Here is a 27582-nt window from a genome sequence, read left to right as displayed (position 1 = left end):
GAGACATTTTGTGACCTTTTGCTGTTCTACGGTGATAATGAATTTTCTGACAAACTTGAAAACTTTGGGCTTCTATGTTAAAATAATAAAGTTTGAGGAATAACATTGACCTGGACCTTTGGAGAATTAATCAAATACAGATTTAGGAAAATTGATGAGTTTGGTCTTTACTAAGACACTCTAGTTTATTACTGTCATCAAGGCAGTATACAGATTTATATCACGTAAAAACATCCAACAATTAATTACAGACCCAAATCCCTGAACAGAGATTTTTGACACTCTTGGTGGAGGGAGGTTTAGGACCAGAAGACTTCCAGACTGATCAGTGTTGCTTTGTTGCCTTTTTTCTTTGTTCTTTTTCAAAAATTTAATTGCAAACGTAATAGGTATATTGAATGGAATTAAAAGGATACTAAAAATTATCCATAATCTCACCTCCTAAAGCTAACTGACCATTATAACATTTTGGTACATTCTTTCTAATCCTGTTTTGATGTCTATATTATTATTTTTTTACACAAATGAGATGATACTGAATACAAAATTTTATTATTTTGTGGTTTGTCTTTTTAAATATTGCATATGTTTTGTTTCTAATCTCAAAACACTTTAAAGGAAAACTATAGGAACACGAATAAAGTTTACCTTTTTCCCCATGAATGTGATGATTAGATCCATTTTTCATATTCTCTGAAACTGTAGGTGTGTTTATGCTTTTATTTTTGAGAGGTGAGAAAACAGGCTCATTGAGTCCAGGAGGCAGGCCAAGCTCACAAAATGGGACACCGGGAAGGATGCTCCGTGTCCCTTGGAGACAGAGTAACTGACCAACAGGTGTCCCAGTGACTACTTTGACTAGCCAAACGAATGCATGGTGTATAATACCAGGCTACAGAAATCTCTCAGCTCTTTATAGAGGCATGAGCATGGGGAATTTTCCTCTTTTGCACACAGTAGTGGCACTCTTAGTCGTCTAGTTTCTCTACTAAAATTCTTTCTGGGGGCTTTTTGGGATTTGTCTATACCGATCCATAGCACTTCTGCAAGATCAGAGGAAGTACTTCAAAGAAGTCAGAACCCATAGCCTAAGTGGGATTTCCATAAGAATGTTCATAGGAGAAGAAGTCTGCTACCTGATGCTTGATTTCCAGGGACCTTCTTCTACAGTGGTAGATACTCAGCTCCTTGCCATTTTTTAGAAGCTTGGGTCTTTTTTCTAAATGTTAACATAATAAGAAAACCAGGAACAAAAGGAAAAGAGACCAGACTTCTGAGATGAGCTCTAAAATCTACATGTCTTGCTGGCTTGTATGTATCTCAAACTTTTTTTCATCAAATGTATCACATTACTTTAGGATAGGAAAACATTTTGGCATTTGGATAATCTGAAAGGTAATGTAAATTGCTATAAAACTAGCTTCAGTAGAAACTTCAGGGAAGAAATTATAAATACTTATGGTATAATTTGGATATCTGTCCCCTCCAAATCTCATGTTGAAATGTGATCCTCAATGTTGAAGTGGGGGGCATAGTGGAAGGTGTTTGGGCCATGGGGGTAGATCTCTCACAAATGGCTTGATGCCCTCCCTGAGTCTTGTTCTGTTCATGTTTAAAGAGATGTTCTTTTAAAAAGCCTGGCATCTCTCTTGCTGCCACTCTTGCCATGTGGCACACCGGCTCTCCCTTCACCTTCTGTCTGAGACCTCATGATAAGCTGAGGAGGTGTTTGCACAGCCTGCAGAATCATGAGCAAAATAAACCTCTTTTAAATTATCCAGTCTCAGGTATTACTTTAAAGTAACACAAAACAGACTAATATAATTTATAAAAACAGTTCTGAAATTTAAGGTCTTACAGTTCTGTCTTTAATTGTATATCTTAGAAAAAAATATTTAGTCTTAAATACTTATCAAAAAATTTAAACTATAAAGGCTGAGCTTCAAATTGGGTAAAAGACCTATAGACTAGGGGCTCAATATTCAAATTGTAGTCAGAAACTCAGCAGCATTGGCACCACTCAGGAGTCTGCTAGAAATGCTAAATTTGGGCCTCACCCCAGCACAACGGAATCAGATGATTTGTGTGCACATTCGGGTATAAAAGACACTGCTTTAAGAGTAGGGTAGTAGACCAGACATCTGGAATGCCACTGTCTTCACCTGGTATTCCCAGGTGAGTTCTTAGGAGATGCAGGAAAGTTATTAGACCTGTTCACAGCCTGCTCTTTCCTTCCCCATTAATAGCCTAGCCTAATTTCTGGTATTATCTTTTCATCATGACTTTACTAATCATCAGAATCTGCCCCCTACTGCTGAGAGAGTCAGTAGCTCATAACTATCTGTGAGTTTCTGAAGTAGGAAAACAATGCCAAGGTTACTGTCTTCCTGGTTTTCAGTCAGGTTAAGATAGGTAGAAAAGAGGATGGCTGATTTAAAAGCATTTTAACAGCTGGAGCACTGCACTGGTAACATAGTGCATTTTGACAGATACAGTTAATAACTCTAAGGAGTGCATTTTTCTTTCACTTACTTTTGTTTCTAGAAATAAAACAGCCTATGGGCAATATAAGTTTTCAAAAGTATTCAAAAGTAGACTTAGGGTCAGGAATGTGTTCGGTTTAGCAGTTACAATTTAAACTCAAATCCAGTTGGTCTTTAATTTAGCATAATCACCAAAACCTGATAAAGTGCCACCAAGTTATCTAAAAGCAAGCAGATACTGCACAATGGAAGAGTGATGTCATCCTTTCAGCTGCCAAACCATCAACAATTTGGAAAGCGATCTTAAAGGGAAAATGTAAAATATAAAAAATGTAGTTCTTAGCTTTGCTTATATGCTCTTCCAAGTGTCTGTGATTTATGTGCATCTTTTTCCTTTTTTAAATTGGATTTTTTTTCACTGTCATTATTTTCATTTCAAAAATGTTTATTCATTTCAGCTCAATGCAGGGTAAATGCCACTCTTTATAATTTGTGAAAAGACTAAGAAAAAAAATCCCATATACATTTGAAAATATGCTTACAATTAGAAAAAGGGAAAGGTTTAGATTCCTTTTCAGTCTCTAACATTTGTTTTTTAAAACATTAGTTGTTAACAATTAGAAATCAAGTACTATATTCTAACTTGTCCACCAAATAACCCAGACCCAAACTTCAATTTTCTTTAAATAAAATATATTTATGTCACAAATAATTCTTATATCTCAGTCTAAGGTAGTATCTAAGTACTACCTTAAGGAAAGGTAGTACTTAAGCTGGCTTTCTCTTTCTTCTTTTATTATTTTTTTCTTTCTTGAGAAAGAAGCTATAAGCACTGAATTATTTTTTTGGAAGGAGTTTTACAAAATGATGTAAAAGAAAGAACCTGAAATGAATAGAAATAGTTCAAATACCCATGACATCCTGTTTAAGTCATTTTAAATTTATACTAATGTCAGTCTCAAGTAAACTTGAGTCTCTTAAACTTGCCATCAATTAAGCCAAATCTAAGCTTTCTTACATCTCACTTTACAAACAAGCATTAGTTATTACAATTAAGTACCTCTGATATCTCTCCAATCTTTTCTACAGATCTTTTTTAAAGGTTCAAGTCTTCCCTATGTCTTTCCTTTTTTCTTTTTTTTTTTTTTTTTTTGCGACAGAGTCTTGCTCTGTCATCCAGAATGGAGTGCAGTGGCATGATCTCAGCTCACTGCTACCTCCACCTCCCAGGTTCAAGAGATTCTCCTGCCTCAGCCTCCCGAGTAACTGGGATTTCAAGTGCATGCTACCATGTTTGGCTAATTTTTGTATTTTTAGTAGAGACGGGGTTTTACCATGTTGGCCAGTCTGGTCTCGAACTCCTGACTTTATGATCTGCTTGCCTCGGTCTCCCAAAGTGCTGGGATTACAGGCATGAGCCACTGCGCCTAGCCCCTTTTTCATTTTTTCTTTAAGGAAAGACATTTGTTCAACAACTACTTATTGTGCTACTGTTCACAATTATTTTAAAAATAATTGTGCCAGATGATGATACGTACTCTAAAGAAAAGGCAGGTATTGGGGGCAGGGGGTACCTATAAAGTGCCTAGAACACAGTGCATTGTCAACAATGGTTAGTTTCTTTTCTTCATTGCTCTCCATGTGATTCCTCTCAACTCCTTTTACTTAATCATGTATATACCTATGTACCCTCGTTCAAAACTGCTTCTGTGAAGGCATTTAGGAAAGAAGACAAATAGCACAGGTATTAGCCCTCACATATTAAAGGGAGAAGCTAAAGCTGACTGCAAGCTCCTTTGCTGGGAAACAGTATGATGCCCCAGAAAGTAAGTGAGAGAGATACTAACAGATTTTTACAAACATTCCAAATTTGAAAATAACGACAGGTTACAGGACAGAATGGAAGCCTCTAAGGGAGAAACTCTTTGGTTTCCATGGGTCAAGAGCATCAGGTATCACCTATGACAGGAAGCCCCAGAGCATCCCTGGCATACCAGAGGGAAAGAGCACCTGCAGGGGGTTCATCATAATAGGGGCACAGCCAGCTGCATACCTAGAACAGAATCCAGAAAGTGACAGGAGACTGTAAAGCTGGCCCCAGATAAATGGCTCCATCAAATAGAGCCCACCTAGACATGATTTTCCCTTTCTAAGATGGCCCATTGTACCAGTCACTTCTCATCCATAGGCAATTAGGTCACTAAACTAGTTATAAATATCTTTCTTTTTTTTTTCTTTTCGGAGACAGAGTCTTGCTCCGTCACCCAGGCTGTAGTGCAGTGGTGCAATCTCGGCTCACTGCAGATTGGGTTCTGCCTCCTGGGTTCAGGCAATCCTCCTACCTCAGCCTCCCAAGTAGCTGGGACTACAGGTGTATGCCACCACATCCAGCTGTTTTTTTGGTATTTTTTAATAGAGACGAGGTTTTGCCATATTGGCCAGGCTGGTCTTGAACTCCTGGCCTCATGCAATCTACCCACCTTGGCCTCCCAAAGTGCAGGGATTATAAGCATGAGCCACTGTGCCCAGCCCCTCTTGCCTTTATACTTGAGATTATTCTAACACTTTTTTGAGATGGATTCCAAGGCTAATCCAGCTATATCATTTTTAGTAAAAATCAGCCTACAAAGGAAAATGTATATCTTACCCACATGACTGAATCAGGCCCACCCAGGACTTCCTCTCAGCTGAGGCACTTCAACATTTGGAACTTTGATTACATCTGTCAAATCCTTTCAGGCAGTGCCTAAACCAGCCTTTGTTTGGATAATTGGGAGATAAATTGCTGGACTTTGACTAGAGCTGTCATTCCAAAGAATTCTGGGACCCACAGTGCTAACTGCAAAACAAGAGTCTCTACAAATAAACTGCCACAATTTCTGAATTTTTTTTTTTTTTACTTCACTGAGAGTTTCCGGTCAAACAGGAAGTGCTGAAACCTCAGTATCTATACAAACACCTGTGGAACTAGCAGATTTTTCTTTATTCTGAGATTAAAATAGTGCTGGCACAAAGGGACTTTCCTGTGGACAACAGCAATAGCCGTTTTTAAAATTCTACAAACTAAGAATAGGAGGGAATTTTCTTACACTAATAAAGCATATAAAAGAATCTGCAACCAACATCATACTGAATGGTGAAATGTTGAAAGCTCTCCCTCTGAGGAATGGATTGAGAAAAGGATGCCTGCTGTCACTACTTTCATTAAATACCGAGCAGAATTAGTACAATAAGATAAGAAAAAGAAGTATAAGGTATAAGAATGGAAAGCAGAAAACAAATTGTCATTATTCACAGATAATTTCCTTATAGATACACAAACCCGACAAGTGATTAGACTTCATAATATGGTTTAACAATGTCATTGATTGGATATAAGATCAAATATCAACTACATATCAAAAAGTCAACTGCATTCCGATATGCTAACAGAACTCAGAAAGAAAAAAGGACCACTTACAATAGCAATAAAACCAAAGTATCTAAAAACAAATCTTATTAAGGATTTTGAAAATTGAAACACTTTATGGGAAATAGTCATTTGAGAAGATTAAATCAATGGAGACATACTTTGTTCATGGAGAGGAAGACCTGACATTGTTGTAAATCTCCAATCTCATTAAACTGTAAACCTACTTTGCATTCATTCTATTATACCTAAAACACATTTAAGAGACAAATCTAAAGGATTAAACCTTTGTAGGACTAGAAGGTAAGATAAGTGAATATCTGAACTCAGAATTTCTAAACATAAAAACACAATTGAAGAATTCTACAAAGTGAAAGTTTGCAAAATATACATTTAAAATCAACCAAAAAATAAAATTAAAACTTGAACAAAGAAAAAATTTTGCTTCAGAAGAATGAATATTTTAACATATGAAAAGTTCTTATAAATTTATGAGAAAAAAATTTTTTCTTACCATAAAAAAAGAATAGAAACAAGTAATTACGGCCCCAGAGTAGCAAATAAACATGACAAAACAATTCTAGCCTTAGCAGTAATCAAAGAAATCCAAAGTAAAACAATACATTATTTTATCTACAAAGTTGACATCTTTTAAAAATGCTAATATATCCTATAGCTAAGATGCCAAGAAATAAGAATTCACATACAGTGGTGGTAGAACTATCAATCAGTGCAATTGTTCAAGAAACCAGTTGGGCAACATATATATAAAAAAATCTTCAAAATGTTTGTGCCCTTTTACCCAGGAATTTACTTTTAGATATTTGTCCCCACCCCGACCCAAGTAATGGATGCTCATTGCAGCTTTATTCATATTGGTGAAAATTTTTAAATATCCCAAAGATACAAAAATAGAGTAATAGTTAAGTAGTTCAATGGTAGAATGGTAGATCCACATCATAGAATACTGTGCTATATACAACCATTAATAACATTGTTGTCCAAGAATTTTTTTTTTTTTTCCTTGAGACAGGTCTTTGCTCTGTTGTTCAAGCTGGAAAGCAGCTGTATGACTACAGCTCACTGCAGCCTTGACCTCCTCCTGCCTCAGCCTCCCAAGTAGCTGGGGCTACAGACATGCATCACTATGCCCTGCTAATTATTTTTATTCTTTGTAGAGACAGAGTCTTACTATGCTGCCCAGGCTGTTTTCTAACTCGGGCTCAAGAGATCCTCCCACCTTGGCCTTCCAAAGTGCTGGGATTACAGGTGTAAGCTGCTGTGCCTGGTGGAATTTTAAAAATAAAATATGTCTTCCTTACCTGTGCTAAAAATAAAAATAAAAAATTACATATGATCTGAATTCTGTACAAATGTGTGTATATGTGTGTCAGTCTGTGAGTGAAGAGGGAAAGTCAGAGAGAAATAGAAAAAGCACACCAAAATACTAACAATGCTTATTTCTGGGTAGCAGAATAATGGGTTTAGGGTGATTTTTTTTTAAACTTTATCTCTGAGCTTTTCTGTATTTTTAAAAATTTCTTGTACCCCCTCCCCATATATTATTTGTATAAAAGCAAATAGGGAGCTTCCCTGTTGCATTACAGGATCAAATCTCATCTCCTTAGTGTGACATAGTGTCCTTGTTTAGCTTTCCCACCTCTTCTTTCATGCCTCCCCTCTGTCCCCTAAATAGCCTCACACACCCTTTGCTCACAGCCTTCTATTTCCTGTGATGGTCTTTTCTACCCGGGAACTACTTGAGGTTCAGCACAGGTGAAAGAGAGCCTGATTGGTTTAGCCCTCCTTCACTCTCAAAGCAACTATCAGACTCTGTGGAAATGATCTGACAATTAAGTACAACTTGTAACGTCTCTACCACCATAGCTTTCAACTGATATTTGATTTTCTTTTAACTTTTTGTATGTTCTTGTTCTCTTTAACTAGGTTATAAGCTACTTGTTGTATTTTCACAAAGTCTAGGGCGACAGAGGAGGTATTTGTGGTAGCAGAATAATGACCCCCTAAAGTTGTCCATGTCCCAATCCCAGAACCTGTGAATATGTTAGGTTACATGGCAAAGGGGCATTCAGGCTACAAATGGAATTAAGATTGCTAATCAGCTGACTTTCAAATAGGGAGATGCTTCTAGATTATCCAGGTGGGCCCAATGTTATCACAACAGTCCAGAAAAGTTGAAGAGGGAGGCTGAACAGGTCAGAGAAGACGAGACGATGGAAGCCAGGTTCAAAGCACGTGCTAGAAAAGGACTCAACATTCCATTGCTGGCTTTGAAGATGGAGGAAGGAGGCCATGAGCCAAGGAATGCAGGCAGCCTCCACAAGCAGGAAAAGGCAAGGAAATGGGTTCTCCCCTGCAGCCTTTGGAAACAACTGCAGCCCTGCCAATCGGTGCCCTGGATTTAGTCCAGTGAGACCCGTGTCAGACTGCTGACCTACAGAACTGAAAATATCCAAAAAATACAAAAATAGAGTAACCCTTAAGTATTGGTTAAGTTGTTTTAAGCCCTTGAGTTTATGGTAATTTGATCAGTGATAGAAAACTAATAGTGTTAAATATTATTTTCCTTCATTCACATTAAAATCAAGAAAGATAAAACCTAAGTTGTTGAAATAATGGACTAATATAAAGATATCCTTTTGGGAACACCTTTCCTAATCATTCTCAAATGCTGTCGCTTCTTCATTTGTCCTTACTGCTTATATTATAACACTTATCATTTCTTGCTACTTTATTTTATAACTGTGTTAATATCCGTTCCTGGGCATATGTTTTCCTCTGATTCAAAAGACTCTTTAGAAGCAGGGGCCATGTACTCATTCCCTAGGTATTTGCTGCCAGAGGTAACAGACTTCAGTCTATAAATGCCTGATTACTAACATCTTACATTATGCGTTACTAAACAAGCCATTTAGTCTGTTTTCAACAACTTCCCAGAAATGTTTTCAAAAGTTTTATTTCAGCCTTATACACAAGCACCCTAAAACTCCTAAAAAATCTGACAAGATCAATAAATATTTATAAAGTAGATTTACAACATTTTAATTCCATTGGATATATCCCATAAAACTGTGAGGTTTTATGTTTTTAGAGAATTTTACGGTAGGCTCTTTCAAGAAAGGTGGATATATTTATTTTTACAGATGGTAAAGCTGGGGAACTGAGGTAGGAGGATGCCTGGACCAAACTGGGAGAGGAAAAAAGGAGTCTGGACACCGCCAAATCTTTGCCAGACCTGGAGAGGCTCCAGGTTGGAAGGTGGAAGGGTCAGAGCCTTCCACCTTCAGGTGGACCTGAGAGGGACTGTTTGGAAGTTAGTCTGCTTTTGTGTTGAAATTCAAAATCAGCATAGAGCCTTTAATCAACTACAAGTAACAGGCTACACTTGGAAGCTATGGCTAAAATTTCTAGGCTGTACCAGAATTTGAGAAAAGTAAGCAAATAAATAAATGGTCAGTTGGAAATGCGACATTTTAGCATCAAAGTAACCCTGGGGAAAAAAACAAAAGCTGATGTGCAAATGGAGTTATGGATCAGTAACCATGTGGTGCTGTAGAGAAGGGATCCGGTGAGGCAGCTAACCCTTGGTCAAATGGCCTAACTCCAGATGCAGGCAGGGCCAGCCCAAGCCCTTCAGGTCAGCTTCTGTGATCTGGCTCTGAGGAGCCCTAGAAAACACTGCTTACCCTGATTTCTCCAAACATAAAACTGGGGCAGTGGGATTTGCCATTTCTCTGTAGCCTAGGCCAGTGGTGAGGATTAATTAGTGTTTTTAAAGTGCTGTGGGTTTGGTTTGGTTTATGTATTTTCTCGGGATGAAAGCCAGGATGCCAACACCAAGTGTTAACCGTGAAGGTTTCATGTGTGTTCCTTGAGAGGTGCTGTGTGAAGTGGGGTGGAGGGGATATGAGGCTTGTGGGACTGCCTTCGGCATCAAAAAGGCCACATTTCCAAACAGACTTTAGTGCTCCCCAAAGCGGAGGAGGCAGACTAGAAGCCTTTGAAAATTAAAAAGGAGAAAAGCTATCTGTGTTTTGGCTCTGTGATTGAGGGCATGTAGCAACCCACACCAAGGAAAATTTGACGAGCTGCTAAAGACAAATATTGGCAGCTAGAGACGAGACAAAATTCTAACTTCTCTGACCTAGTATAGGCAGGCACGGAAGCAGCGACTCCCACTCTGTAAGAACCTAGCAGCTTTCAGGTATTCCAGGCTCACCAGAACCCTCCTTGGAGGTGGTTTTTCACAAATCAAGCTTTGTGGCTTTATTCCTGATTAAGGAAGTCATATGTGCTCATAATTTAAAATTAAAACTGGAGAAATACATAAAGTGGAAAGTACAATTTTCCCACCCTTCCCCAATCCTGGCAGCCAGAATACAACTGTTGTTCACTGTTGTTTGGACATATTTACAGCAGAAATTGTTATAATCATTCCCAACTTTTAGCTCATGAAACAGATGGCTGGAACAACTTATCCACAGGCTCACAGGAAATAAGTCAAAGCTGGTATTGAATTAAACTCAGGGCTTTCTGGCATCCCCAAGCTCTACATGTTTTACTAGGTGACACTGCCCACCCCACACCCAGCTCCTTCAACCCCTTAGCACCCTCCGGTGGAATGACTACAAGGCACTGGCAGGGCTTCCATGACTAGCTCTACAAGCAAAAGCTACCACCATGTGCAGAGTCAGATTACATGTGAATTCAGCAAGGCTAATGTCACTACTTGACCCATTCTTCCAGCCTCCTTTACATGAATCATGCCCCATCAACATGCTATTATATAGGTGAGATGATCGAAACTCAGATCTGGGTGCCCTTCTCCCACAAGACGAGTATAGGACACAAAGCAATGAGACCTGTGAAATCGGTAGAACATGACGGATGTGCCGGGTCTGAACAGCTCTGAGTTCCAGCTCTGAAATTTAACAGCATGCGTGACCTGGTGCCTCAGTTTCTTCACCTGGATTATAAAGAGTGGACAGGCCGGGCGTGGTGGCTCAAGCCTGTAATCCCAGCACTTTGGGAGGCCGAGGTGGGTGGATCACGAGGTCGAGATCGAGACCATCCTGGCCAACAGGGTGAAACCCCGTCTCTACTAAAAATACAAAAAAAAAAAATTAGCTGGGCATGGTGGCGTGTGCCTATAGTCCCAGCTACCCCGGAGGCTGAGGCAGGAGAACTGCTTGAACCCAGGAGGCGGAGGCTGCAGTGAGCCGAGATCGGGCCACTGCACTCCAGCCTGGCACCTGGCGACAGAGCAAGACTCTGTCTCAAAAAAAAAAAAAAAAAAAGAGTGGACAAACTGCCAAGGGGCCGTTAGCCTCTGGCATTCTATGCAATGTTGAGCAATCTGTAGCAGGGCGAGCTTCATGTATTTCACCTAACTCTTTTGATTCTGCTTAATATCTAATTTCATCAAAGGCTGAAAGAAAGATGCCTCCATGTCACCACTTCTCTAATATACCCAGAAAGAAATAAAAATGCCTTGAAAATGATGTATGAAATTATTGTTTTCACTAGATTGATTCTAATCAAATCAGCTAATAATAAATTATTCATTTATTAGCATGCATTCTTTTAATATGTATTAATCTCTCATACATAAGGTACTGAGAGAACTATACAAATGAAGTCTTGCTCTCCCCTTATAGTTCCAAATGCGGGAAACACATCAATATAAATACTGTACTATGAGGCAGGAAGAGCTCACTGCCCTGGGAGGCATCAGAGAAACTCAAGGGATTCAAGTTTAAAAGAATCAAAGAGGGCTTCATGGAGGAGTAGGGATGTGCACTGAACTCTAAAGAAGGAGCAGGGCAGCAAGGGAGATGAGGAGAATGGAAAGAGGGCATTGCAACGGTGCTGAATAGTGGGGGTTGCGGGAGGGCTTGCCAGTGGACAACTGGGTACCACCAACAGCCTTCCAGCAGGGAGGGGAGAGGCTGTGTCCATGCCCTCTTTCAGGCCGGTTTCTAGAAGACCTGTGGGTTTCGCTTTAGCCTAACTGATCTCGAGTATCTATAACAGTATATCATGCATCCCAGGCCATCATCATTTATTTATTTACTGAATAAATAATCTTGGAAATAGCAACGTAATACTGGGAAATGGCACTGAATGTCACTCTGAAGAGGAAGCAGGGAGCGGCTCCAAGCATTCCAAACTGGATGACTCTTGGATCTCAAGCATGGATTTGGCAACTGCATCACAGAAAATGTGTGTGTGAGAGAGAAGACGGTGGGAAGAAGGCTGTTCTTTCACCCTATAATCATGAGCAGAAATAACATCTCATTAGAAACTTTAAAGAGAAGAGGGCCTTTAAGTGAAATAGTAACAAAGCTGTATGGAATCACTTTGAAGAACTGGCCTTTGGTGGTGTGAAACATGCTAACATCTGTCACTGCCCTTCATCTATAATCGAGCTTCTACCAACAGAATCTGTGTGTCTCCTGTGTGTGCGTGTGTTGTTAAGTAGATACACCTGTGTTACACAATTGGCTATATGGATGTTCCAGTCATCACAGAATGGCATGTCTGACTTCCAGAGTGAGTCATGGGCTCAGATGGGGCAGGATCATTACCGCAGCACAGCCAAAGTCAAGTCCAGCACCTGCAGGATAGGTGTATGTGTTTTTCCTCATGCAAAATAAAGCCTTTGAAGTGACTCTTTTCGTGTTCTGAGCCATGCTGTCTGGGACCTAGGGGGAGTGTGGAATTTGGGGCTGGAGCTTCCCTTGGAACCATGCAGAGTTGAACTCAGACCTGCGGGACTTCACACCTACCTACTCTGGGATTATGGCTGTTCACCACCACTTTAGAGGTTTCCAGACCTTCCCACGAATCAGCTTCAGTGGTGCTGTTCCCTAGGCTCTCTCATGGATTTCTGACACTGACCATCCTGTGCTGCTGGACAAAGACAGATCAGCCTACTAGAAAGAAATATTTTAAAGACATGGGGGAATAAATAATTTTAGTTTTCTCAGAAGGGAACAAAGGAAAAGAGAAGCGTACTATCTGAACAGATACCAAAGCACTTCCAAGGTTACTTCAGAACAAAGCTTTCAAAAATGAATAAAAAGTCTCCTCAAAGCACACAGGAGAGCAATTACAGCCCACACATCTGACATTAGCCATGGAGCTGGGAGGTGGGGGAGGGAGGGAAGGGATAAAAGTGGAGCCAGAGTTGGGGCACTGAGATAACCAGTGACCGATGAAACAATCAGAGGGAACATCCCAGGAGAACAGGAGCAGAACTGAACTCAGAACAGGAAGAAAAGGCAGGGCCCTGGACTAAGATGGAAGTCAGGCCGAGCCCAGGTCAGAGGAAGAGGCTTTATAAATCTCTATTTGTCTATTGAGGAGGTCTAGGGAAAGGAATGAAGGTGGCAGAAAAATCCCACATCGTCTTTTCTGGACGATCTTTTCAATGCAGGGAGTGATGAGGGCGGACACTCAGAAGCTGAATGAACGGTTTCAAACATCTGTATATAATGTCAATTACAACTTAAGAAGTGACTTGTAGCTTCTAAGTTTTTTTTATTTAGGCACAAAAGGTAGGTTTGGGGTTTAAAGGGAAAGTGTAAGCGGCCATCTGGAGGTACTTTTAGGCTCAGGAAAGGCTATAAGACAATAAAACAATGACTTTGACAGGTTGATCTGTTTATCATTCACTAGTAGATATTTATTAATATTAACCTAACAACTTACTGTGATGTTAGGTTCTGTGCTATGGAGACCTTACTGTGCATATGGCAGTAAATGAAAAAGAGACCCTATTCTCATGCAGTTTCTCTTCATTTATGGAGGAGGAAAAGTTACATTTTATTTATGTTTTGTATTTTAAAATTGTGGTAAAATACAAACAACATAAAATTTACCATCTTAACCATTTTTATTGTATGGTCCAGTGGCATTAAATACATTCACATTGTGTGCTGTCATTATCACCATCCATCTCTATGCCCACTCAACAATCATGCCCCTTTCTTCCCTCCCCACAACCTCTGGTAACCGCCATTCAATTTTCTGTCCCTATGAATCTGACTACTAGGTACCTCATAAAAGTGGAATCATACAGTTTTTCCTTTTGTGACTTGCTTGGCATAATGTCCTCAAGGTTCATCCATACTGTCGTATGTATCAGAATTTCTTTCACTGTTAATGCAGGATAATATTTCATTGCATATATATGCCACATTTTGTTTATTCACCCATTCACTGATGGAGCTTGGGTTGCTACTACCTTTCATCTATTCTGAGTAATGGTGAGTAATGCTGCTACAAACATGAGTGTGCATAACTGTTCAAGCCCCTGCTTTTAATGCTTTTAGATATTTACCCAGAAGTGGGATTGTTGGATCCTATGATAATTCTATTTTTAATATTTTGAGTAATCACACAATGTTATTGTCCATAGAGGCTACACTTTTTTGCTTTCTCACTGACAGTAAACAAGGGTTTCAATTTCTCTACACCCTCAACAACACTTCTTATTTTTCCCTCCCTCCCTCCCTCCCTCCTTCCCTCCCTCCCTCCCTCCCTTGCTTCCACTAGCTCTCCTTTTCTTTCTTTTCTTTTTTAAATTGATTGTAATCATCTTAATGGTGTGATCTATGTATGTATCCTTGTGACTTCTTTATGCTTTACTGCAGAATGGTGAATCTCCTGGTCTATGAGAGATTCGGTGACCTCTGGTGTGTGTGCATGTTTCTCTGTGAATGTGTATGTGTATCAATATTCTGTGCCAATCTTTGAGTATTTTTACTGTTAGTATCCAAGTCACAACCTACCGTGGTATGTGACCATGAAAAAAATCCTGACTCTACCAGCAGGATGGGACTCTGGGCACCATATAATTTGACTAGGGGAATGGGGTGTGTGTTGGTGGGGAGTGTGGGACGTAGCTGCTGAAATCCAAGAGGCCAGCTTCTGGGGGCATCTGGTGCTAGGCAGAAGGCAGACATCTCCTGGAAAGTGCGTAATCGCTATTCATATGATTCAGGATCACAGGAGACATTGGTCAACAACCTCAGGATGACCCACTAAGGGAAAGAGGAGATGGAAAAGTGGATTGATAAGGTGATGTTTTGGAACAGAGATCAGAAAGGTGGCCGGATGTAGTAATAAGAAACTCATAAAATAATTCAAATTCCTCTAGTGCATATAATGTTTCTAGCACTTTCACTTGTGTTCATCTATTTATAACCATGCCTTTGGCAACAACACTGCTTATCAATGGGCACACTCCTTCTAGCAGGCAGAAACAGGAGAGAAGCAGAGTAAGCAGATTTGCTCTTTGAGGTCCCATTTATACAGAGACTCACAGAACACTGAAGCCAGAGGGACCTTGGAGTTCATTTAATTCCATCTTTACTTCACAGGTGAAGAAACTGACAAAGTGACTTTAGCAAAGGTGGAGGTAGAACACTACCTTCTTCTCCTGTAGTAAAAACAAACGATCTGGGAAGAGCTGCAGGGAGAAACCTCAGAAATGCTTCTGTGATAACACTGACTCATTTCTTAATCCTTAATTTACACCCTAGATTGGCTGCTTTCTGATTTTACTCCATAAAAGCCTCTATGCTCTATGAATATGATATCCAGACTTGGCTGTCCTGTAAGAACATGGTTTTTTATAGCTGGATTTAATTTTTCCTCATAAGTGAATTGCATAGAAAAGGAAATGGCTTGTATCATCATCCTAAAAAAGAGCAGGCACGCAAAGACAGCTTTCCTTTTTTCTGTTTCTGCCTCTCAGTAGAGTGAAGTGAATATAAAAACTAGGCAGGAAAAGGCCCATGGGATTGCCATGTGTGAGGAGGTGGGTGGCACCTTGCTACCTGCAGGCACAGACAGCAGAGAATGCCCTGTGCGCATGAAGCAACATGTCCTTGCAAGAGCTGACAATGTCCCTCGTTACCTGCAAGAGTCACAGCAGTAGTCCCAAGCCGGTGGGGAAGCCAACATGAAGGCCTGCGTGGGTTCCAGAGAGGGGAGAAAGAGCAGCAGAAGGCCAAAGAGGTTCCCTGAATTTGTGGCTGCAGTACTGGGTCTTTCAAGTTCACCACATAATATGTAGGAAACTGAGTCTAAGAGAAGTAAATGTCCTTATAGTCTATGGGTGGCAAGATTAAGACAACTTTATATTCTAATTTCCATGTTCTTACCAACTTTTACAGTGGAGAAACCTTTTGCCTATGCTATTATTTTGCTAGTGGACCTTAGGAAAGGCAGGAAAAAGCACAGCAGGTTGCACCAAGAACCCTGCAGCACGCAGCGCTGTGGCGGTTATACAGTGTATTCATCTGTACTTCCACTGCTATAGAGAACTACCTGAGACTGGGTATAAAGAAAAGAGGTTTAATTGGTTTGGGGTTCCATAAGCTGTACAGGAATCATGGCTGGGGAGGCCTCAGAAACTTACAATCATGACAGAAAGCAAAGGGGAGGCAGGCATGTCCAACATGGCTGGAGCAGGAAGAAGACAGAACGGGGAGGTGCCACAAACTTTCAAGCAACCAGATCTTGCAAGAACTCACTCACTATCACAAGAACAGCAAGGGGGAAGTCCACTCCCATGATCCAATCACCTCCTGCCAGGCCCTTCCTTCAGCATGGGGGATCACAATTAGACATGTGATTTGGATGGGGACACAAATCCAAACCACATCACATAGGAGTATAGTTCTCAAGCTCCTACTTCAAATGCCAAACAAAATACAGCTTAGTGAGTGAGGATTCTTAAGGTTTTTCATTTCTAGGTGGAACTTAGCAGGTAAAGACATTTATAACCATTATTATGTGGGTGGCATATTCCACATATCCCCTAGACCTAGGCTATACTAGGCTTTGCAGTGCAGTAAATTACTCAGAAATTGTTAAAGCTGTTCCTGCCTCCCCAGTATTCTCTTCCAGACATGCTTAGATATTTTGATATGACTGAAATGTAGCTCTTCAGTGTACTGGGGTAGAGAAAAGTTTAGGAGTCATTGATGTAACCTCACAGTCACTAGTCACAGCTCTGTGATCAGCTCAGCTGATCAACTTACTTCCTAGCACCTTCCAGAAGAGGTTTTTAGGCCAATAGAAATATGATGCAAGTCACATATGTAAATTAATTAAAATTCTATTAGCCACATTAAGAAAGGAAGAGGAGACAAGTGAAACACTAACAATGTATTTAATTCAATATATCCAAGGTATTATCCTTTCAACAAATAATAAATCTGTAATGTTATATGCATATAACATATAGGTGTACTAAGTCTTCAAAATCTGATGTATATATTCTACTCATAGCACATCTCAATCCACAGTTAGCCATATTTTAAATACCCAATAGCTACATGTGGCCTGTGGCTACCATACTGAACAGCACAAATCTAGACTGTTCTTACAGTCCTTAGGGTTCAAACTTTCCCCTTGCCTCTCTCACTGACATGCATTTACTCCAAAAGAAATAGAAATTTCTCCATGATGTAGCCATTCTCGCCTGCCTCAGGGCCCTTTCCTGTCCAGGTCTTAATGTGTCCACTTGGTCTTTCTTGCATCTCAACTCTCCAATTGTCCACTGAGTAATCAAGTAATCATTACTGAGTGCCTAGCAAGTGCCTGGTATTTGTGGTAACTGACAAGGATAAAAAAATACAAGAGATGCTGACTTCCAGGAGCTCTCAGCTTGGAAATGCAGCCACAAACATGAACACATGAAGGATGCTATCTGGAGACACATGCACCCAGGAAGGAGTGACTGTTTCCTCCGGGGCTGTGGAAAGCATTCACAGAGGGGTACGTGGGGCTGGGTTTCAAGGGATGAGAGAAATTGTAGAGAGGTAGGGAAAAGGTGTTTCAGGCATTGGGAAAAGCATATTCACAATAGTATGATGATGTGCATGCTTGGAGATGACAAGTGTCTAGGAGGTGAGAACATGACAAGGAGTGCCTGGAGTGAGTCTGGACGGGCAAGTGGGGCCGGAGCGCCTGGTGACACATTTAGAATTACTGTGGGGTAATTCTCTGAGCAGGAGTCTCTGAGCAATAATATTTTGTGGCGAGCTATAACACAGTTTGGAAAGGACAGAGAAGTCAGGAGAGGTTGAACTAAGGGGGCAGCAGTATGTTCAGAGAGAAGGAGATGGAGCCCCCATGTGAATAAGGGAATGTAAGGGCACTGTTTGCAAGATGAGCATTACGATGAAAGCTGGGCAAAGAGTCTAATTGCTAAGGCTTTCTATGGCCAAACTCACTATGCTGAGAGTATTAGGGCCACTCGCATGGTACTTATACAGGCCTATTACAGTCCATTGTGATCTGGGAGCACTACATGCATGCCTGCCCTGAAGGAAACGGTAGGGCTCTTTACCGGTTAATTTTGGCAGGAGGCAGAATCAAGTGGAATCGCTTCCAGGACTACTAGGAAAGTCACACTTGTGACACCCAGCAGGTGTTGTGCAGCAGCCCAATCACATAATGTGGTTGCTCACATTATGCTGGGACCCAACTGTGGCTTATATGACCGTGAGTTTTCTGGAAGGTGGCTCTGGAGCTCTAGGTAAGAGCAGGGCAACAAAATGACACCTACAGTGAGAAGGAGCTCAAAGATGCCATGAGTTCTCCTTTTGTAAATGGGGAGAGCTGGGGCAGGGAGAGTTCAATGGCTTGAAGGCTAGTAAGCGGCAGAGCAAGAATAGAATTGGCCTTTCTTGATTCATAAGCTGGTGTTCATTTCACAGCACACTGCCCTCTGAGATGAGTGGAAGATGTGTCCCGAAGAACTGTTTACCTTTATAGCAACTCCGGATAAAAGAGAAAGCTAGGCTAGAGACTCACTAGGTAATCAAACCATCTTGGTGGGCCAATGAGATTTAATCTAGTAGCAATGCACTGGTACTCACATGGTGAAGAGTCCACAAAGTTCGGGTCAATATTATGCAGCAGCTCCACTCTAGGGGATGGGCTTCCTTCACTGGAAAACAATTTTTAAGGGAATGTTAATTTCCTCTATCTAATGGGCATGAGTTATTTTAATACTTCCCTTCTTTGTACTTATAGGAAATAACAAACCTGTCAGTTAACAACTCTGTCATGAATTTGGAGGTCTCCAAAATCACAGTTGGTGCCATCTTCAAGTAGTCATCATTTGTCTACATTGAATGAACACTTTACATAAGAACTTTAGTAACAAGCATATGATGATATTTTTTAAAAAGGATTCTGGGACACTTTGCAATAAATATCGTGGCCTTATTTAAACATGACCATTTTTTACACCAGAGAAATGAGAACTCAAGTCATCTTATATAGGCTTCATACTGAACACTTACAAGGAAATGACGAAACTGCATCTGCCAAAATGGTGGCACCAATATTACAGATGCAACATGCCTCAGAGCCTAGCCTACAGCAGAAAAATTAATGTTCTCTATGTCCAAATTTGCAACACGGATTTCAGATTTAATATAAATACATGAGAAATACCTAGATCTCTTTTTGGCTTTAAAACAAATGTATACACATAAATACAATCACAACCTACATTTGTGCTGAAAAGTGACTTGGAGATCGCTTAGTTCAACCCCCTCTTCTTACAAATGAAGAAGGTACACAGTAAGTTATTGGTTGAATATTGGGTTGTGTGACTCTCAAAGCAGTGTTCTTTAAAAATTGGGGGCAAAACCAGCACCAGATGCATGTAAGGAGCACATGAAGCACCCAGGTCATTTTGCTAGTATAGACTCAGCCTTATGGAATTTGTTAAAAACAATTTAAATCATTGAGGGAGTACTGAGGACTCCTTGATAATCCAATACGGTTCAGCTAAGTACTGAAGGCTGCAAAGTACTGTTAACACCACAGGATTCATACATAATCTAAATAATCAATAAGGTTCTTGATGTAACCAGGACATGGTTTCAGGTGTCCCAGTGTCCATACACCAGACTCACAGCTAGTTGTTTATAGCAGTGGTTTGGGATTTCAAGGCCCAATAAAATTTCAAAAAATATGGGTTGCGATTCACAACTGTGTATTTGCCAAGTAAGGGAATATAAAAACAAATCTTAATTAATTTAAAACAAAACCAAACAAACATCAACTACCATCACCATTATTTTATAAAATAAAGTTGATTTTAACAGCAAAAAAGGTAGGAAAGACACAATCTCAGAATAAATGACAGCTCCTTAAATCGAACATATTTAATTTTAGCATTCTATAAGATGTCATTGTCCCCATCTACTCCATAAAACACATGAGAGTGCAAGGGAAATACTCAGGAGTGCCCACAATCTTGGGACAGTAGCAGCAGCACTGCAGGGGTTGGGGTGAGGCATATTTCCCAGGACCTTTCTTTTCTCATTTTCTTTCTGAGGCATTTAACTGCCTGAATATCCTGGAGACTATCAACCAGTCCAAAATGCCAGGAACTACGGTTTGATCCCAGAAGCTCTGAATGTAAGTAGGAATGATATGTAAATAAAATGGTAAATATGAGAACATCTAAATAGAATGATGATGATGTCTAATTTGTGAGCTTAAAACCAAACAATTATGCCAGGTACAATGGTTCATGCCTATAATCTCAGCACTTTGGGAGGCTGAGATGGGAGGATCCCTTGAGGCCAGCCAGGAGTTTGAGACAAGCTTGGGCAACATAGTGAGACCTGGTCTGTACCAAAAAAAGATTAAAAAAAAATTATTTGAGCATGGTGGTGCATGTCTGTAGTCCCAGAAACTCAGGAGGCTGAGGTGAGAAGATCCCTTGAGCCCAGGAATTCAAGGCTGTAGTGAGCTATGATTACACTACTGCACTCCAGCCTGGGTGACAAAGTGAGACTCTGTCTTAAAACAAACAAACAAATAAACGAAACCAAGCAGAGTTTAAAATCCTGGAAAGTAATAGCAAGCAAAGAAAGGAAATCAGAATGAAAGCATTTTAAAGTCTTCATATTGTTTGGAAGTAGGGAAATGCTGCTGATTAAATTTAGATTTAGCTAAGTAAAACTTTTGTGTTAAATTTTTAGGGCAGCTATTAAAAACAAAGGCTTTTTCTACACTATAGGGTAAAAACTCAAAATTTCAGGACCAATATATTAATATATAACCACTCATCTTTAAAAGTAGAGGTCACTGTAATACCCCAAAACATTAGGCACAGTTAAATAAAAAATATTTTCCTAATAACCTTAGAGAGAGTTTATATACATACTGTTCATTCATGTCATTTTTTTTATTATTCAGAAGAGTCACAGGTATTTTAAAATAAGAAGATGACATTTTTGAAACCAAAGGTTGTATATAATCCTAGTTGACTGTTTGTTAGGAAACATCTTCATAGGCAGAATCATCGTGATGCAAATAAGAGCCAACCCCTCCAACTATCTTAAGTATGTTGTGATTCTACTTTTAAAATGCACTCATTAGAATATTTTCCTAAGGATGTGGTTAGAGATATGGACCAAGAAAATATAATATGTGACAGGTGACTAAAACAATGACCAAACACCATTAGGGACTTCCTGAGGGGGAGGTAGAGAGGGACTGTGGGTTTTACATTAATAGTTGTTAATACTTTATTAGCACAGATTCAATAAAGTAATTATACCTCCCACTAACACATACACACATCAACCCAAGAAGGCACAGAAACTGCATGGTTAATTTCAGTGCAGACAAGGGTACAGTGTGCTGATGCTGCATCCAAGAAGGTGGGTTCAAGTCACCTGGAGAAGACAATCTGGGGGCAGGGGACAGAAATGGAGCTTGTGGGAAGGAGGGGAAGGGGTGGGTGACGAATTGAGAAATCTCAAAGCTAATTCTGTGAGCCTCATAATTTTGCCTAGGAAATATTTTAGAATCATAATTTTGAAAAAACAAGCAAATGGCAGAGAGACAATGGTCATTGGAGAGATGTGGCCGATGGCTGGGGAGGAGACTCCTTAGAGCTGAATGCCATACATAGGAAGAGCATGCACCAGACCCTGCGCAGGGCCCACTGTCTACTTAAGAGTTATACCTTCCCCAGATTGAAGAAGCTGGACATGGGTACAGAGCTTGGTAAGAAATGTTCACCACCATTTCTTTATAAATTCAAAGGAAGGGAAGTTCAGTAAATACCCACATATTTTCAGCATACTTTAAAAACCCTCTTAAGAACTCACAAATCCTTGGCCACTTATATTTGAGTAGTCTCCAATAATCATACGAAGGATTCCCTTCTTGCATTTAGAGGAAAAATACCTGTTGTGTGTGCTTTTTTTTTTTTTTTTTTTTTTTTTAGGGCTAGCGTTTTCCACTGTTGTCTCACTCCCATCCCTGTCTCACTCCCATTCCTTCCTCACTCCTCTGGAAATTTTTGACATTAATAATCTCCACTTTCTTATGCACGTTCCTCTATCCTTCTGTTGAAAACAAAATAAGAAAATGTTATTTATTAGCCATGTTATTTGCCATTAAAGATCTTTCTTTCTTTTTTTTTTTTTACAGTACTCATTCTCAAACTTTGCTGCACATTAGAATCGCCTGGGAAGCTTTTAAACCCCAGATGCACAGGCTGCCTCTCTTACCCGTAAGATCGCTGGTGGTGGAACCCAGGCATTGGTATTTGTTGACTCTCCAGGTAATTCCAATGTGCAGCTGCTCCTAAGCAATGCTTCCCAAGTTTTAATATACATATGAATCACCTGGGGAGCTTGTTAAACTGTGGCTCCTGAGGTACCTGAACTGAGTGGGGCCCAATAATCTGCATTTCTAACAGGTTCCTGGGTGATACTGATGCTGCTGGTCTCAGGACCACACTTGTAGTATCATGGTCTGAGGAAGCCTCCTGGAGTCCTTCTACATGGGATCTGAACTCTTTTGGAGTTTTTAAAATTAAAAACTCATTTAGATTAGGGCTGATTCAAACATAATGATTCTCAATCTTGGCTGCACAATGCAATCACCTGGAGAACTCTTAAAAAATACTGATGCATGGGTTCCATCCTAGGAGACTGAGTTCATTGGTCTAAGTTTCAGCCTGGGCAAAAAGGTTTATAAAAACACCCAAACTTAGCTTTACTGAAGTATAATTTTAAAACCATAAAATCACCCATTTAAACTGCACAGTTAAATGTTTTTAGGATATTCACATGGTTGCACAATAATCAACGGGTCTAATTTTAGAACGTTTTTATCCTCCCAAAAGAAATACTGTACCCATTAGCAGTCATTCTTCATTTTCTACTCCACTCCCCTTCCCAGACCTAGCCAATCACTAATCTGTCTCTACAGATTTGCCTATTCTGGACATTTCATATAACTAGAACCATATACTATGTGGCCTTTTGTTAACTGGCTTCTTTCACTTAGCATAATGCTTTCAAGGTTCACTGAGTTGTAGTATGCATCAAATATTTCATTCCTTTATATGGCTGAATAATACCCCATTGTACGAAGATACCACATTTTCTTTATCCATTTATCAGTTGATGAATATATGGATTGTTTTCAGTATTTGGCTATTATGAATAATCCTATTATGAACCTTCATGTACAGGTTTTTGTGTGGGCATTCATTTTCATATCTCTTGGGTCTACAACTAGGAGTGGACTTGGTGGGTCATAAGGTAACTCTGTAACATTTTGAGGACTTGCCAAACAATTTTCCAAAGCAGCTGCACCATTTCACACTCTCACCAGGAATAAGTGTTTCAATTTCTCCACATCTTTGCCAACACTTACTATGTGTCTTTTGAACATAGACATTCTAGTTGGTATTAAAGTGGTATCTCATTGCGGTTTGATTTGCATTTTCCTAATAATTAATTATGTTGAGCATCTTTTCATGTATGTACTGGCCATTTATAAATTTTCTTTGGAGAAATGTCTATTCAGACCCTTTGCTCATATTTTAATGGGCTATTTTTTTTTATTATTGAGTTGCATGAATTCTTTATATATTCTACTTGCAAGTCCCTTATCAGATACATGATTTGCTAATATTTTCTCCTATTCTTTGGGCTGACTTTTCACTTCCTTGAGGATATCATTTTTAGAATAAAAGTTTGCATTTTGATGTAGTCCAACTTACATATTTTCTCTTGTTTTGCATTTCGTATTTTATCTAAGAAACTATTGTCTGATCCAAGGTCACGAAGCTTTACTCCTGAGTTTTCTTCTAAGAATTTTATAGTTTTAGCTCTTACATTTAGGTCTATAATTCATTTAATTTTTGCATATGCTATGAGGTAGAGATCAATTGTATCATCTTTTTTTGCTTTTATTATTTTTAATTGACATAATTATACATATTTTTGGGCTACAGTATATTTCAATATATGTGTACAATGTATAATGATGTCAGTGTAATTAGTATAACCATCACCTCAAATATTTATCATTTTTCTGTGTTGGGAACATTCAAAATCCACCCTTGTAGCTATTCAAAAACATATAATAAATTGGTGTTAATTATAGTCACCCTATAGAGCTATAGAGCACTAGAACTTATTCCTTCTATTTAGCTGTACTTTTATATCCATTAACTAACCTTTGGCTATTCTCCTCTTCCCTAACCTTCTCACCCCCTAGGAAAAACACTACTCTACTCTCTACTTCTTTGAGATCAGCTTTTTTAGCTTCCACATATGAGAACATGTGGTATTTACCTTTGTGTGCATGGCTTATTTCACTTAACATAATGACCTTCAGTTTCATCAGTTTCATCATGACAGAATTTCATTTTGTTTTATGGCTAAAGAGTATTCAATTGTGTATATAAACCATATTTTCTTCATTCACCCACTGATGGACCTTAAGTTGATTCTGTAACTTGGGTATCATGAATAGTACTGCAATAAATATGGGAATGCACATATCTCCTTGACATACTGATTTGATTTCCTTCACACACACACACACACACACACACACAAAATAGTGGGTAAGAGTTACCCTTTCTCTACAACCTCACCAGCATCTGTTATTTTTTAACTTTTCAAAAATGCCCATTCTAACTGGGGTGAGATGATATCTCATTGTGGTTTTAAATTTGTACTTCTCTCAGGACTAGTGATGTCGAGCATTTAAAAAAATACATGTATTGGCCATTTGTATTTCTTCTTTTGAGAGGTGTCTATTCAGCTCATTTACCCATTTTTAAATTGGATTTTTGAGGGAGTGTTCTGTTGAATTGTTTCAGTTCGTCATATATTCTGGATATTAATCCTTTGTTGAATGAAGGGTTAGCAAATATTTTCTCCCATTATGTAGGCTGACTCTTCACTCTGTTGATTGTTTCCTTTGCTGTGCAGAAGATTTTAGTTTGACATAATCCCATTTGTCTACTTTTGCTTTTGTTGCCTGTATCTTTGAGGTCTTCTCCAAAAAATCTTTGCACAGACCAATGTTCTGAAGCATTTCTCCTGTTTTCTTTTAGGAATTTCATAGCTTCAGGTCTTATATTTAAGTCATTAATCCATTTTGAGTTGATTTTTATATATGGTGAGAGATAGGGGTTTGGTTTCATTTTATGCATATGGATATATAATTTTCCCAGCACCATTTATTGAAAAGACTCTCTTCCTCAATAAATATTCTTGATGCCTTTGTCAAGAATCAGTAGGCTATAAATACAAGAATTTATTTCTAGGTTCTCTATTTTCTTCCATTGGTATATGAATCAGTTTTTACACGGGTAACATGCTGTGTTGGTTACTATAGCTTTGTAGTATTTTTTGAAACCTGACAGTGTGATGCCTCCAACTTTGTTCTTTTCACTCAGGATTGCTTTGGCTATCGGGTCTTTTGTGGGTCCATACAAATTTTAGGATTTTAAAAAATTTCTGTTGAATGTTATTGGTAGTTAGATAGGGACTGCATTGACTCTGTAGATTGCTTTTGGTAGTAAGATCATTTTCACAATATTTATTCTTCAAATCTAGGAATATGAGATGTCTTTTCATCGTGTGTCCTCTTCTGCTAGTTTGTTGCTGGCATATAGAAATGCTACTGATTTCTGTATGTTGATTTTGTATCCTTCAACTTTACTGAATTTACCAGTTGTAGGAGTTTTTTGGTAGAGCTTTTAGGGTTTTCTATATATAAGATTATATCATCTACAAACAGGGACAATTTGACATCCTCCTTTCCATTTTGGAGGCCCTTTATTTATTTTGCCTAATTGCTCTGGCTAGGACTTCCATTACTATGTTGAACAAAAGTGGTGAAAGTGAGCATCATTGTCTTGTTCCAGATCTTTGGGGAAAAGCCATCAACTTTTTCCTATTTCGTATGATGTTTGCTATGGGCTTATGATATATGGCCTTTATTATGTTGAGGTGTGGTCCTTCTATATCTAACTAGTTGAGTGTTTTTATTATGAAAGGATGTTGAATTTTATCAAATTCTTTTTATGTATGTATTGAGATGATGGTTTTATATTTCATTCTGTTGATGTGATGTATCATGTTTATTGATTTGCATATGCTGAATCATTCTTGCAACCTTGGGATAAATTCCACTTGATCATGGTGAACAATCCTTTAAATTGATTTTTATTTTTTGAGATGAGGTCTCACTTTGTTGCCCTGACTGGAGTACAGTGGCTTGATCATGGTTCATTGCAGTCTCAATCTCCCAGACTGAAGCAATCCTCCCACCTCAGCCTCCCTAGTACCTTGGCTATAGAAGCATGCCACCATGCCTGGCTAATTTTTAAATATTTTGCAGAGATGGGATCTCCCTATGTTGCCCAGGCTGATCTTGAACTCCTGGGTTCAAGTGATGCTCCCAAAGTGCTGGGATTACAGGCATGAGCCACCACACCTTGCTGTGAATGATCTTTTTAATGTCTTGCTGGATTCCGTTTGCTAGTATTTTGTTGAGGCTTTTTGCATCTATGTTCATTGAGGACACTGGTCAAAGTTTTCTTTTCTTGTTGTATCCTTGTCTGGTTTTGGTATCAGCATAATGCTGGCCTTTTGGAATGGGTTTAGAAGAATTCCCTCCTCTTCAATTTTCTGGAAGAGTTTGGAAAGAATGACTATTAGTTCTCTAAATGTTTTGTAGAATCCTGCAATGAAGTCATCAGGTCCTGGGCTTTTCTTTGATGTGATTTTTATTACAAGATTCAGTCTCATTACTTATAATTGGTCTATTCAGGCTTTCTACTTTCTCTTGGTTCAATCTTGGCAGGTTGTATGTGTACCTGAATTTATTCATTTCCACTAGATTTTCTAATTTGTTGGCATATAGTTGTTCATAATAGTCTCTCTTTATCACTTGTATTTCTATGGTATCAATTGCAATGTCTCCTTTTTTGTTTGTGATTTTAGTTGCACTTTTTACATTCTTGATTCATCTAGCTAATTATTTGTCTGTTTTGCTAATAGTTTCAAAAACCAACCTTTCATTTGATTGATCTTTTATATTATTTTTTAGTGTCAATTTTGTTTATTTCTGCTTTCATTATTATTTCCTTCCTTCTATTAATTTTGGATTTGGCTTGTTCTTGCTTTTCTAGTTCCTTGAGATGTATTGTTAGGTTGTTTACTGGAAATCTTTCTACTTTTTGGAAGTAGGAATCTATTGCTATACATTTTCCTCTTAACACTGCTTTTGCTGTATCTCATAGGTTTTTGATATGTTGTGTTTCTATTTTCATTTATTTCAAGACAGTTAAAATTT

At 39.0% G+C, this 27582-nt stretch overlaps 1 protein-coding gene across 3 annotated transcripts in view; it reads right to left on the bottom strand.

The window, feature by feature from the left end:
* Positions 1-27582, bottom strand: part of ARSB (arylsulfatase B) — a 212380-nt gene that overhangs the window by 49225 nt on the left and 135573 nt on the right. For 2 of the 3 annotated variants that reach the window (XM_032277510.1, XM_032277517.1), the window contains exon 6: positions 18813-18883. In XM_032277510.1, coding sequence (XP_032133401.1) covers positions 18813-18883 — 71 coding nt within the window. Of the gene's footprint in view, positions 1-12751; positions 12783-18802; positions 18884-27582 lie in introns of those variants that run through there. The other variant, XM_032277526.1, reaches the window with a different exon arrangement.

This window comes from Sapajus apella, unplaced genomic scaffold (assembly GCF_009761245.1).
Source record: "Sapajus apella isolate SASKATOON/1434 unplaced genomic scaffold, GSC_monkey_1.0 scaffold1, whole genome shotgun sequence".
NCBI classification, from domain to species: domain Eukaryota; kingdom Metazoa; phylum Chordata; class Mammalia; order Primates; family Cebidae; genus Sapajus; species Sapajus apella.
Note: the sequence above shows the minus strand (reverse complement) of the source record. Positions and strands in the feature narration are given on the sequence as shown.